We start from the raw sequence: 13,597 nt of genomic DNA on the forward strand, positions 1-13,597 counted from the left end.
TTTTTATAGTTAGGGTTAGGGTTTTTTTTTTAGGGTTTTTTCCCAGATGCACTTGATTCTTTTCTTTTTTTTTCAGTTTTAGACTAACCTGTAACCTGTATCAACGCTGTAAAAAATTTGTTAACAGTTGCTGAAAGTCAATTTATTGTTTAGAGGTGAGATTTTAGGGATGCAATTTTTATAGTTAGGGTTAGGGTTTTTTTTTAGGGTTTTTTCCCAGATGCACTTGATTCTCTTTTTTTTTCAGTTTTAGACTAACCTGTAACCTGTATCAACGCTGTAAAAAAATAGTTAACAGTTGCTGAAAGTAAATTTATTGTTTAAAGGTGAGATTTTAGGGATGCAATTTTTATAGTTAGGGTTAGGCTTTTTTTTTTTAAGGGTTTTTTTCCCAGATGCACTTGATTCTCTTTTTTTTTTTCAGTTTTAGACTAACCTGTAACCTGTATCAATGCTGTAAAAATAGTTAACAGTTGCTGAAAGTCAATTTATTGTTTAAAGGTGAGATTTTAGGGATGCAATTTTTATAGTTAATAATTTTAATTGTAGTGACACAATGCAGGGGGTCATGAAAGGTTTTCTCTTTTCTTTGGGGACTTTGCAAAATATAAATGAGAAGCACTGTATTATGGCAAAATGAACAAAATGAAAACAAAAGTCAACAAACATGGCAGCTTTGGTATGAATGGCTTCGCTTCATGGAACATAAATAGTGGATACTCAGTTCTCAAATGCGTGAAGGTACTTCAGGGGATACATAAAATTTGAGCACATTTTAAAGACGATGTATCTATGAAAGTCTTTAAACAAAATAAAGGTTCAAAAAGTTTATAACACAATTTAGTAATAAATTGCATGATGTTCCAAATCATTTGCTCTTAATTTGAAAAGTAATTGTCCTGTTCCTGTCACGGCATTGAAAAAATTGAATTAGATTTGTATTGTCAAATCTAATTATTTCATGTACTCCCTGAACTGCCTTCAAACAAACTCTGAAACTATAAACCATGAGGGTACTTCAGTTGTGGCGAGAAAGCGATACAGTCCAAATCCACGAGTCGTAATCTTATCTTTATCGTTAATTTCTGATTGTCTGTTAATAAATGTTGACTGACTTACCTGATTGCTTTGTTGGCATTCCCTTCAGAGCAGCTCCATCTAGTGGATGCATAACGCAACCCCAGCCGCTACTGTCGCTTCTATTCTATGCGCCCTAACGTGCGGTGCATCTTACATATGAAAAAGGGTTTTACGATAGGCCCCTCTTTGAAGGTGCGCCTTATAATCCGGTGCGCCTTATAATCCGGTGCGCCCTGCGGTGCGGAAAACGGGGTAACCATTTTCCGTAATTTCTTTCTAGACCATCGGCCCTTCTTCAGTGTCCACCCCCAGCGCTCCGGTGACGGGGTACAAGCGCATGGTCATCCCCAATCAGCCGCCTCTGACCGCCACCAAGAAGTCCACGCCCAAAGCCCAGCCCGCAGGCGGCGGCTCGTCCACATTGCCGGCGAAGCTCCAGCCCGTGGCGGCGTCCTACGCCACCGCCTCCACTCCCAGCCAGCCCACCTTCAACGTCCAGGTGCGGGCGGCCCAGCCCAGCCCGCAGCACCCCACCGCCGGCGGGCAGCACTTTGGCGGGGGGCAGCAGCCGGCGCGCAGTCCCAACCAGGTGCAGTACATGCCGGCCCAGGCCAAAGGGCCCGACTTCGCCTACGGGCCGCCCCAGCCCGGGTTCTCCCCCGCCGGTCCGGGCGCCCATCAGGATCAGCAGGCCTACAGGAGAACCGAGCCTCAACCCTACCAAGCGGCGGGCCCCAAGAAGACTTACATCACTGATGCGCCGCAGAGCCTGGACCTCTACGGCTCTGGACCAGCCGTGCCACCGAAGGTAAGAACGATCCCAGAGTACGGGGGGCTGCTGATATTACCCGTTATATTTTCCCACCGTAAGACATTATAACATAAGACAACAATAATTCAGTTAATTCCTCCCCAAATAAAACCGCTAACGTAGTCGCTCCACAATTTAAGTTTAACAAATGACAATCTTTCGCATTTTGGATGGCAGTAAATGAGCCCGACATGGGCTAAATTTGACACCTAACTCTCGACCTTTGATATTACACTTCAAAACGGTTCAAAATTTCCCCCAGGGCTCAAATGGTAAACGAAATTCTACTTATATAGCTTTTGGATGTAGTTAAATATTTCTTAGGCTCATTACTTCAAATCTATCAAAATGGTAACTCTAAAAAGAAATGAGATTTTTCTTTTGGCCCGTATCACCCAAGTCTACATTGTGTATGCATATACAATATTTACTTCCACTGTAATGCGACAGGGGACGCGCTCACGGTCTTTGATTACGATGCGCAGAATAAACAGTTGTTTTAACCTTTATGAATTTTTCAAAGATGGCGTCCATCGGGACCATCCGCCATCTGAATCCGTTTGTCTCGCAAGAAAAAAAAAAAAAAAAAAAAATCACCGGCGGCGGCGTTTTATTCATCTCCACCTCCCTCGCTGTGATTGGTTGTAACGTTCGTGCAGAGATTAAAAAGTGTCAGGTGGAGTTTGTTTATCTTTGGAGTTACAACACATCCAAATGGAAAAGCGCTGTTGAGCTTTTCAACTCCATTCCTCTGTAGTCAACTTCAGAAAAATGCTGCAGTCAGCAAAAGGATTTGGCGCATTTACACACGTCCTTAAAGGTTGCAACTGGAATGGAATAAAATAATAGCCAAAAATTTGTTTCTACGTTATTATTATATACTGTAAAGCCAACATATTACCCCAAAAATCATATGCATCTGCCAATTCACCCCAAAAAAATGCTTCAAAAATACTATAGTGTCAGTAAATACTATTACATTCTGTATTCTGGGTTCTCAATGTTTAAGAATGAACCTTGGAAACAATTAAAATGATTGAAAGAAACCCCCCCAGGGAGCTGAAATTTCACCCAGATAGCGACAACGTGCTAAAGTTAAACCTGGCGCGCCCGCCTAGTTATCACACTTGCAGAACCGTGTCAGAGGAGGAATTTGTCCAAAAAATGGCCACAGGACTGCAGGAGGGTTAAAAAAAATAAATAAATAAATAATAAAGTGACTCGGTTGCAGCACATAGACCAGCGCCAACAGAGCTTTTAATAGTACAGAGCGCCCGCGTGCCGAGAATCGTCAAGTATAAGCGTATGCCGCCGAGACAAACTTGTTGTAATGTGAACAACATCTCTGGAAAGTGGAAGGCCCTGGAGTTCTCCTTGAATTCAAGGATTCCTCTTCACATACAAAGCGCCTCCGCCATCCTGCGGGAGTCCTTCATCAAGGACCGCACTTGTTTTACTAAACACAAATTAGACACACGAGTCTAATTATATTTGTTCAAAAACAAGAAAATCTACTTTTTTTTTTTTTTTTTTTACTTGAAAGCTCGCTCGCCCGACGTCCCAGTTCGGCGCCAAAACACAAAAGGTGACGTTTAGTACGTTTGTTTGCCTTTGATGCCACATAAAAGAAAAGGAGAGAATTAATTAAATGCAATAAAAGCAAATGAGCGCGTTGTATATTTTTAGACTTCACTCTCTAAGGTCTTTCTGCTTTGTGCTCGTTACCTCCGTCAAGGATGCTCGTTTTTACCCCCCAAAAAAGGAAACTCAGTTAGTAAATCTGAAAACGCAAAATCATATCATATTGTTTTTAACGTAAGCAAAAAATTGTAAAACAAACAGTAGCTACAGCAAAAAAACCCGACAAAATAATAGAAAAACAGCACAAATATTTTGATCAAAAATACACAAATATTACAAAATACATAACCCCTAGAGAGAAAAAATCCAGAAATACAAGGAAATTTTCAAAACTACTACAACCCTAAATTAAAAAAAGAATAATAAAATAGAAAAAAATAATATTAGAGGAAGAATGTTGTAGTAAGGCATGGAAAATGGTGAACATTTTAAAATAAAGGAGAAAAAATACAAATATATTGCACAAAGTATGAGATAAAAAAACAACTAAGAAAATTCTTAACCTGGAAAGGATGAAAACATTACATCTAATTTTCAGAAATATTTGAAGGAATACTGTTTTTTTTATTTATTATTAAATTAGAAAAATAATGTACCCGCTAATTAAATTTTCAAAAATATTTTACAGGGAAAAATGTTAAAAATACTAAATATCACCCCAAAACTTTGGAAAAAAGTACTTTTGAAAAATGCAAAAATATGTCACAAAAAACTAGAATAAAAACAATGGAAGACTGTATATTAAAAATACTGAAATATCAAGAAAAGATTTAAAAAAAAAACACAAATCTAACTAAATTCTTAAGCGGGAGGGAGTTAAAAATTGCATCTAACATTCAGAAATATTTGAAGGAATGCTGTAATAAAAAGTGCAAACTAGGGTTTCTTTTTTTTTTAAAGTAGACAAAATATGTACTTGAATAATGTTTAAGGGAAAAATTCTCTGTTGCAACAAAAATACTATATATTACCCCCAAATTTTGGGGAAAAAGTACATTAAAAAATATAAAAATATTCCACAAAAACTATACTGTAATTAAAAACAATGGAAAAAAATATGTTAAAAAAAATCAAATGTCAGGAAAAGATTATACATTTATATTACACAAAAGTGACGGACAAATTATAAAAAAAATTTAAAAAATCCAGAATTTTCATATTCCCTTCCTGTCTTTTTTCGTTCTCTTTGACAGATGGTGTCAGATCCGCTAAATAAAGTCTTGCCGATAATTAAAATCCGCTTCTTCATGAAAGCATTCGCTCCCTAATCATGCGGTGACTTGCGGGCAACCTCGGCGATATGAATTGAACGCCGCTGTCTCTTGAAACGCCGTCGTAGATTAAATCCACTCCAAAGAAGTCCGTCCGTTAGCTCGATTGATTGACGGGCTATCGGGACGCTCCGTGACGGATGTCTTCATTACTACGTGAGTATTCACGGAAGGTTAGGACCAGTTCCACCCAAATCTTGGCATTCTTTTTCCCTCCGCCGCCGCGTCAAAAATAAATGAGCAATTTCCACGAACCCCCGAAATGGGAGCGGGGTGACGACTCGCGTTATTGCCGGATCATCTTGAGCGACGGCGGTTTTGACAGCGGTGGATTATTCTTACAATCCGGTATTATCGCAATCCGCGGCGGCTGCCAATATCCGCCAGAAGGTCGGCCGTGTCGCCGAGCGATAGGAAGAACGAGGGCCGCGAAGGGATGGAAAATTTGCAGAAAATTTGGGGGGGAGTTTACGTAGGAAAGTCGACCTGTGAACTTTGGAACTTAAAGGTATTAACTATAAAGTTCGAAGTTTCAAGACTTTTTTTGAACAACTGAGAATTTAAGTGGGCTAACTCCATTCTAGTCATTTTGTTTTCAGAATTCTGCCTGTCGTAAGATTTGGAAGATGAAACTCATTCAATGCCGGGGACGTAGTTTCATGTTTTTTTTAAGAGTCCGGACATTAAATCCCGTATACTTAAGTATTATATCGATACTTAGAGACCAGCGTTTCCGATACTTAAGTATCAAATCGATACTTACGTAGCTACAAATGACTATTTTCATGTTTTTTTGTTTTTAAGAGTCCGGACATTAAATCCCTTATACTTAAGTATTATATCAATACTTAAAGACCATTGTTTCCGATACTTAAGTATCAAATCGATACTTACGTATCTACAAATGACTATTTTCATGTTTTTTTTTTAAGAGTCCGGACATTAAATCCCTTATACTTAAGTATTATATCAATACTTAAAGACCATTGTTTCCGATACTTAAGTATCAAATCGATACTTACGTATCTGCAAAAGACTATTTTCATGTTTTTTTAAGAGTCCGGACATTAAATCCCGTATACTTAAGTATTATATCGATACTTCAAGACCAGCGTTTCCGATACTTACGTATCGGTACTTTGCATCGATAACTTTTGACCGCTCGCACCGGTACCGGTCCGCCAAAAATGGTACCCAGCATCACGTAGACGCGCTGGCAGCCATGTTTAAGCGCCACTCGCATTCACCCGGCGAAGCGAAGGGCCCGGTCGATTGGGTCGGCGCTCAGCCGGCGTATATCAGTTTGTCACACGCGCGCTCGTAAATAAGGAACCCGGACCAGATACGCCGCCGCTAAATAACCACCCGGATCGATAGCTGCCGTCGGGGAAGCGGCCCGCCGGAAAATGCCTTCCGCTCTTTTCTTCAATAGTGTTGGCGTGCCCCCTTCTTTTAAGTCACTTTCTTATGTATTTACGTGCCCGTAAACGGGATTCCAAATTCATGATCATCCAAAATGGTCATGCAGAGTTTGTAGTATCCTGGGAGCTTTTGTTTCGCCGGATGGGTTCAAAATATTTGAAAGTCAGTATATTTGAAAATCAGCATTGGGAAAATGAGTTTAAAAAAAAATGATAGGAATGATATATGCAAACCTATGCATGCGTTCTTTGTGAAAAGTTTTTTTTTCTCTCGTAAAGGTCATTATGTATGGCTTTTTTTCTCCTAATATGATGATTTATCATTATTTTTGTGAAGTTAATAGATGATGAAATTTTAATATGTATTTTATATGTATGCATATACATTTATATAAAATATATATGTATTATTACATTTATTATTATAATTAAATTTATTATTATAATTAAATATGTATTATACTGTGTGTATTTATACACTGCATATATATATATATATATATATATATATATATATATATATATATATATATATACATATACATACATACACACACATACAAACATACACTGTCAAAATGATGTGAGCATATTTTATGCAAATATTTATAATTTATATAAATATATATATATTTTTTGTGTGGATGCATGTACAGTACATGTGCATATAAATAATATCTATTTACACATACATTTATACATAATTTTATAATTTAAAATAATTTATTTATATTTAATAAATAAATATATATATTTTATGCATTTTTATATATATATATATATATATATTTTTTTTATGCAATTATATATATATATATATATATATATATATATATATATTTATATATATATAAATATATATATATATATATATATATATATATATATATATATATATATATATATATATGTATATATATATATATATATTTATATTTATATATTATATATATATTTTTTTTTTTTTTTTTGATGATTATTTTTGTCTTTCAATTACTGTTTTTTTTTTAACTATATTTGAGCAATATTCAATCATTGTAAAGTATCGGTTTAATGTTTATAACTTTGCTCAACTAATTTACAAAAATAATCAATTCATTGTTTGGAGTGAAATGAAAAAAAAGTCTTAGTAAGCGCCAGAATTTTTCAGTACATTACTAGAAAGGTATTACGTCCACTTACAATTCCCAAAACGATACAAAAATATCCCAAAATATTTGACATTATTACATTAGTCGAAAAATAATCATGTCATTATCCCCACACGCTAAAGACACGTCAGATAAGTTTACCTCTGTCCCGACGAGCAAACCGTCACTTGCTGTTATGTTGTTTGCCTTTTTACCCCCCCCCCCCCCCCCTCGCCCCCCCCTCTCATTTTTTCCGCCCCTCCAGATTGCTGGTGGCGGCCCCTCTCTGCACTCAACAGATTTTCAAATATCTGTTTGCAGGCGCATGTGTCACTTCCAAACACATGACCTACTTTTGTACTCACGCACAATCTTACAAACGTAAAAACCAAAAAAAAAAAAAAAAAAAAGGCCGTACGTTACACGTTGTCTCTTTGCGGGAATCCCGTCTGCACGGGAACACGCGTCCGTTATGGCTCCATCCTTAATTTTTAATTACGGTACACAGCTGCGCTAGAGTTATATTCCTATCACCCCCTCCCTGCACCCCTCAGCATTTAATTGGAGCTGAAAGAGAATGACCTATTTTGTTTGGAGAACATTTCGACTTACGCGCGAGGCGGAAGGTGGCCTTGGGCTGAAAGGAAGAAAAAAAAACAAAAAAAAAAGCAATCGTGAAATCGCAACGCGTCATGTTGGCAATAGGCGAATTCGACAAACGGGATTACGAAAACGCATCACGTAAAAAAAAAAAAAAGATTAAACGCGCAGCTGGCATGACGTGGCAAATTTCCCTCGAAACATAAACATGAAAGCGCGCGACGTGTAGCGTGACCGCCGTCCACCCAACGCAATTGTCAAGTCCAGATTTTCGCAGTTAAAAAAAAAAATGGATGCAGCTAAGGAGCAGCATAGCTACCCCAGTTAAAAGTCCAAAAATTTAAAATATTATACACATCCAAAATAAAAATTAGACTGCTAAATTTACAAACACAAAGCATAATGCAAGAATAATATATATTTTTAATGCTTTTAAAGACCTTAATCACAGGGATGGATTATAAATTTAGTTACCGTTTTTCCACGCTATCCATCTTCCGCCGTTTTGAAACCAGCGAGGCCGACCAATAGCAGAGCGGAATCTCCGTGAGGAGACGCCGACCAATAGCAGTGACGCGTTGCATGGAGGCATCGACAGAAAATAAGCGCTATTACCTAAAAACGCCTGCAGATGGAGACAAAACAACACAAATACAGCAAACCCCTAGGGTCATGGCAGTTGTTTTTGGCGCAAAGTGGGGAAAATACCTTAAGGAGGGGACGAAAAAACTCAGTATTCCACATCGCAACGTGAAAAAAACTTAAGCCAGGGACGCTGTAACTTGGGGGTCCGCTGTCTAAACGAGTGTTTCAAAACAAATTAATCCAAGAGCATTTTGTCTAAATGTTTGCAGATTAAATCGTGTGTACTTGATTCTCAACTAATTTTGGTGAATTATATGTTTTTTTTTATTTGAGCAAAGCACTCCATGAGCAGCAAAACATTTATCGATTTCCGACAACAATCAGAAAAACAAACTGGCAACGTTGCTGTGCACGACCCGCATCGAAATCCATCCGAGTTGAGGTCGAGATACGGGCGGGATGCGACTCGGCCGCGTCACGCTCCCATCAGCGGCGCTCCGTGCCGCTTGACAGACGTCGTCAGTCCGCCGACTGACATTTGAGAGCCGTCGTCTCCGATGTCAGTCAAGCGGCGGCTTGCAAAAGGCGCGGGTTTGTCGCCCCCAACGAAATCAAAACAAATGTCTTCGTGCCGGGGAGCGCGCACGCAAACGCCGGCGTGGTCGGTCCTTTAGGGCGCTTAGCAAGTTGCTAAGCTAATAACCAGCGTTTGGCTTTTTCCGATGTTTTCCTAAAGTTGTTTTTTTAGAGGTGCGGCAATTATTTGACAGCTAAATCCGCTGTATTTGATGTGTTCTTTATTCATCATGAAATATCTGAAAATTCTTGTTTTGAATCAAAATAAGATATTTGCAGTCATCTGTTTTACGATGGAAAACCGATATCAATACTTTAGCCTGGCACCTGACATGTTTCGGACCAAACCAGTAATCAAATAAAAAAATGTTAGTTTAGCGCGTTGTGTTTGAGAAACAATCTTGACAAAAGAATGGAAATTTAAACATTAAAAAAAATCTTGATTTATCGATCAATTGGAAAAACAATGGCAAAGCCCCTATCCTACTAATCGACAATAGTTTATAATCAAATTAATTGATTTTTTTTTCATAATAGCTCAATTGTCAAGAGACCGAAAATTGTCCGAATTCTCAGTTTCAGCATTTTGACTATAAAGGGAAATTAAAACTCCAAAAATCGATTCAAGCCCCTATCCAACTAATCTACCTCACTTATCACAAGTGCACCTTACAAATCCTGCACAGCGTAGGAAAGCTACGAAATACAGAATATTTCGCACCACATGAGAACGTATTTGTTTTTATTTCATTGCCTACCTTATTATTTGCTCGACAGAAATGAAAAACATTTTAAATAATATTTTGGCTGAATTCCAATTTTGTGGGCCCTTTTAGAGACTTTACTTCCACATTCACTTTGTATATTATTCTATTATATCTTGTGTACGGTATTACTAAAGAATGTATGACAAAGGGCCCATTAAGTGTCCCTGTTGCCTTTTCAAACCAGAGTGACAATGGAGAAGCAGTGATAGGAGGGGGGAAAAAAAAAAAAAAACAAGGACGGGGCAAATGGGCCTCGGCTTTCCTTGGTTGGGATTCACGTGGGATGGAAATGTTTTATTGGATCGGAATGACTTTAGAAATAATAGCAGTCATTTGTTGTGGTGTGGCGCCGCTTAACGAGCGATTACAAAGGCTTAGGCGACTCGCTTTCAGCCAAACAATGGCAGGATTGCTGGGATCAGTCACACTATCCTTTTCGCTCACTTCCTGTCTCTGTGTGTGTGTGTGTGTGTGTGTGTGTGTGTGTGTGCATGGGCCTGTGGTGTTTGTAGAATGAAAAATAACACTTGACTTGTGGTTTTGCGTTTGTTGGAGTGTTCCCATAGCGGCCATAGTGACAAAAAGTATCAGCCAATTTTTCGCGCTATAAGGCGCACCTAAAAGCCTTCAATTTTCTCCAATGCTGACGCTGCGCCGTATGATTCGGTGCGCCTTATACCACGCGTAAACCGCAAGTTTTCGTTCTGACGAGGACGAAAACGAAAAGAATTTAATCGCCGTGTAAATTATGAAAGTTTTACCTATGCATTTCAGTTCGTAAATGTATTTTTTACAAATTAAACTGGTTATAACACCCGGTTTGACATTTTAATGTTATATATGCTCAAATTAGAGCCGTTTTTATGTGGCCAAGTAGCAAAATCTGCCAGTTTTTGTAAAAGAAAGCGCGATTTTATAAAATAACGCCACCACTACTGTAGCTTCTGTTCTATGCACCTTATAATGCGGTGCAATTTATATGTGAAAACACTTTTAAATAAGCCATTTGTTGAAGGTGCGCCTTATAATCTGGTGCGCTCTATAGTGCACGAAATTCGCCTTATACCACGCATAAACCGCAAGTTTTCATTCTGACGAGGACGAAAACGAAAAGAATTTAATCGCCATGTAAATTATGAAAGTTTTACCTATGCATTTCAGTTCGTAAATGTATTTTTTACAAATTAAACTGGTTATAACACCCGGTTTGAAATTTTAACGTTATATATGCTCAAATTAAAGTCGTTTTTATGTGGCCAAGTAGCAAAATCTGCCAGTTTTTGTAAAAGAAAGTGCGATTTTATAAAATAACGCAACCACTACTGTAGCTTCTGTTCTATGCGCCTTATAATGCGGTGCGATTTATATGTGAAAACACTTTTAAATAAGCCATTTGTTGCAGGTGCGCCTTATAATCTGGTGCGCTCTATAGTGCACGAAATTCGCCTTATAACACGCATAAACCGCAAGTTTTCGTTCTGACGAGGACGAAAACGAAAAGAATTTAATCGCCGTGTAAATTATGAAAGTTTTACCTATGCATTTCAGTTCGTAAATGTATTTTTTACAAATTAAACTGGTTATAACACCCGGTTTGAAATTTTAACGTTATATATGCTCAAATTAAAGCCGTTTTTATGTGGCCAAGTGCAAAATCTGCCAGTTTTTGTAAAAGAAAGCGCGATTTTATAAACTAACGCGACCACTACCGTAGCTTCTGTTCTATGCACCTTATAATGCGGTGCAATTAAATGTGAAAACACTTTTAAATAAGCCTTTTGTTGAAGGTGCGACTTATAATCTGGTGCACTCTATAGTGCACGAAATACGTTACAAACTATAAGGCTTAAAAATAACTATAGATTGTCAAAAAACTTTGACCAAAAAGTAACTTTTTAGTGGCGTTGCTTGACTCCAAATGGTGGACATATTTTGTTTTTGACACAGTAGAACTGCAGCTACGACCTTTATGATTATTCCAAACTCATTTTTATCATGGGCCACATTGAAGTTATAATTTTTGTCAAAGGGCCGTTATGACTTTGAAGTTAAAAAAACTAATTTTTTTTGCATGCGCCCGAGCTTTAGGGACATTACGGTAAATGCAGCAATAACAGACATGGCAACTTGACCAACAATTATATTTGAAACATACTGTTGGTCTTTAAGAACACATTCATTTGCAAGTTTTTGAAGTTTGTAATCATTTAATTTATTCCATTTTCAAGGAAAAACGGTCTAAATCTTACATATTGTCACTTTAAGTATGATCATCACACATTTTGAAATGCACTTGTTCAAAGTGAAATTGATAACAAAAGGAAACGTACACATTGAAGATAACTTGAATATGTGAGATTTTAAGCCACAAACGTCATCATTATCATTAAAAATTTGTCATAATTAGCATTTTGCCGGCCACATAACACGATGGCGGGCCGGATCTGGCCCCCAGGCCTTGAGTTTGACACCCTAATGAAGTCAATAAAAACAAATATCTTCTTGAAATATCTTCGATGTTTATTTTTCACTGAGGGGTGCTGAAATCCAACAAATATTATCAATACACCCTTATCATTTTTAGACCCTTTTTGGTCATTTCTAGTTATTCAGACAAAATCGTAAAATGTAAAAAGTTTCTGTTTTATTCCCTCCTATTTTGCACCATATATATAGATATCATATAGATTTGATGCCAAAAACGCCAAACTGCAAATATTTACCAATGTTGAGCAGCTGCCTGGTTTCCATTGTGTCTCATCGCGCACGCCGGGAGAAAGATAGTCGGCTTCTTTTAAAGCACAACCCTAAATGAAAGTTAGAATCCCGAGGGGCCGAGGCAAACAAATGATTGCGCTGAGACAGATGGAAGTCAAAAAAAAAAAAAAAAAAAGCGTCAATGATTTCTATTGTCGCCGGCGGAGGGTAAAAAAAAATAAAAAATAAAAACCGCTCGTCGGGAAGTGCGGAGGAATCACAAAAGCGTGCGGCGGCAAAGCAATTTCTTTTTTATTCAAGCGAAAAAGTCTGGGCTTTTGTCACAAAAGGGAAGCCTAACAAGGCGCTTTAAACTCTGCCACCGCATCGCTGCGGGCTGTCAAACGAGCAGATCAGGTATAGAAAGCCAGCTTGCAGTCAAAAAGTCTGTTTGGGGTAATCGCTACCTTTTGCCGCCGCCCCTTTGATGTGCGGCTCAGATGAACTGCGGAAGATCTCAATTCGCCTTTAAGAAGCCAAGACCGAAGGCCTTAATGGGCCCTGACATCCACTTCCTTTCAGGTCGGGTCCACGTATTCCGTTTAACCCTTGCGCGCGCACTTGGCAAATGATGCGCGTTGCGTTTTTTTTCCCCTCGTTTCGCAAATGCTTTCAAAGGCGGAGTCATTCGAGTTAGATATGAATTTTGTTTTTTCTTTCAACCGCTCAAATTGTTCGGTTCTATCCATACGTATGCGGGTTCAATTTATTACCATAAAAAAATAACCCTAACCCATAAAAAAATGGAAAAATGGTATGGGGTGTGTTTGTAGCCTGTGAAGTGACAATGACACTTAAACTGGCCTCTACCGCCACCTACTGTCTTGAGGTGAAACACAAGTCCACATAGAATTTCCACATAAAAATTCGCTGGAAAATTATGGTAATAATTCCTATTAACGCATCTCAAAAGTGGTAATTATAATGGTTTTCTATGGTCCAAAATTTGGACGATAAT

At 38.0% G+C, this 13,597-nt stretch overlaps 1 protein-coding gene across 2 annotated transcripts in view; it reads left to right on the plus strand.

Moving 5' to 3' along the window:
• lpp (LIM domain containing preferred translocation partner in lipoma) overlaps positions 1-13,597 on the plus strand; it is a 132,436-nt gene that overhangs the window by 76,763 nt on the left and 42,076 nt on the right. For both annotated transcript variants that reach the window (XM_088425120.1, XM_088425122.1), the window contains exon 6: positions 1,361-1,888. In XM_088425120.1, coding sequence (XP_088281246.1) covers positions 1,361-1,888 — 528 coding nt within the window. The remainder of the gene's footprint in view (positions 1-1,360; positions 1,889-13,597) is intronic.

This window comes from Hippichthys cyanospilos, chromosome 10 (assembly GCF_059441005.1).
Source record: "Hippichthys cyanospilos isolate Australia breed blue-spotted pipefish chromosome 10, RoL_Hcya_1.0, whole genome shotgun sequence".
Lineage (NCBI taxonomy): Eukaryota > Metazoa > Chordata > Actinopteri > Syngnathiformes > Syngnathidae > Hippichthys > Hippichthys cyanospilos.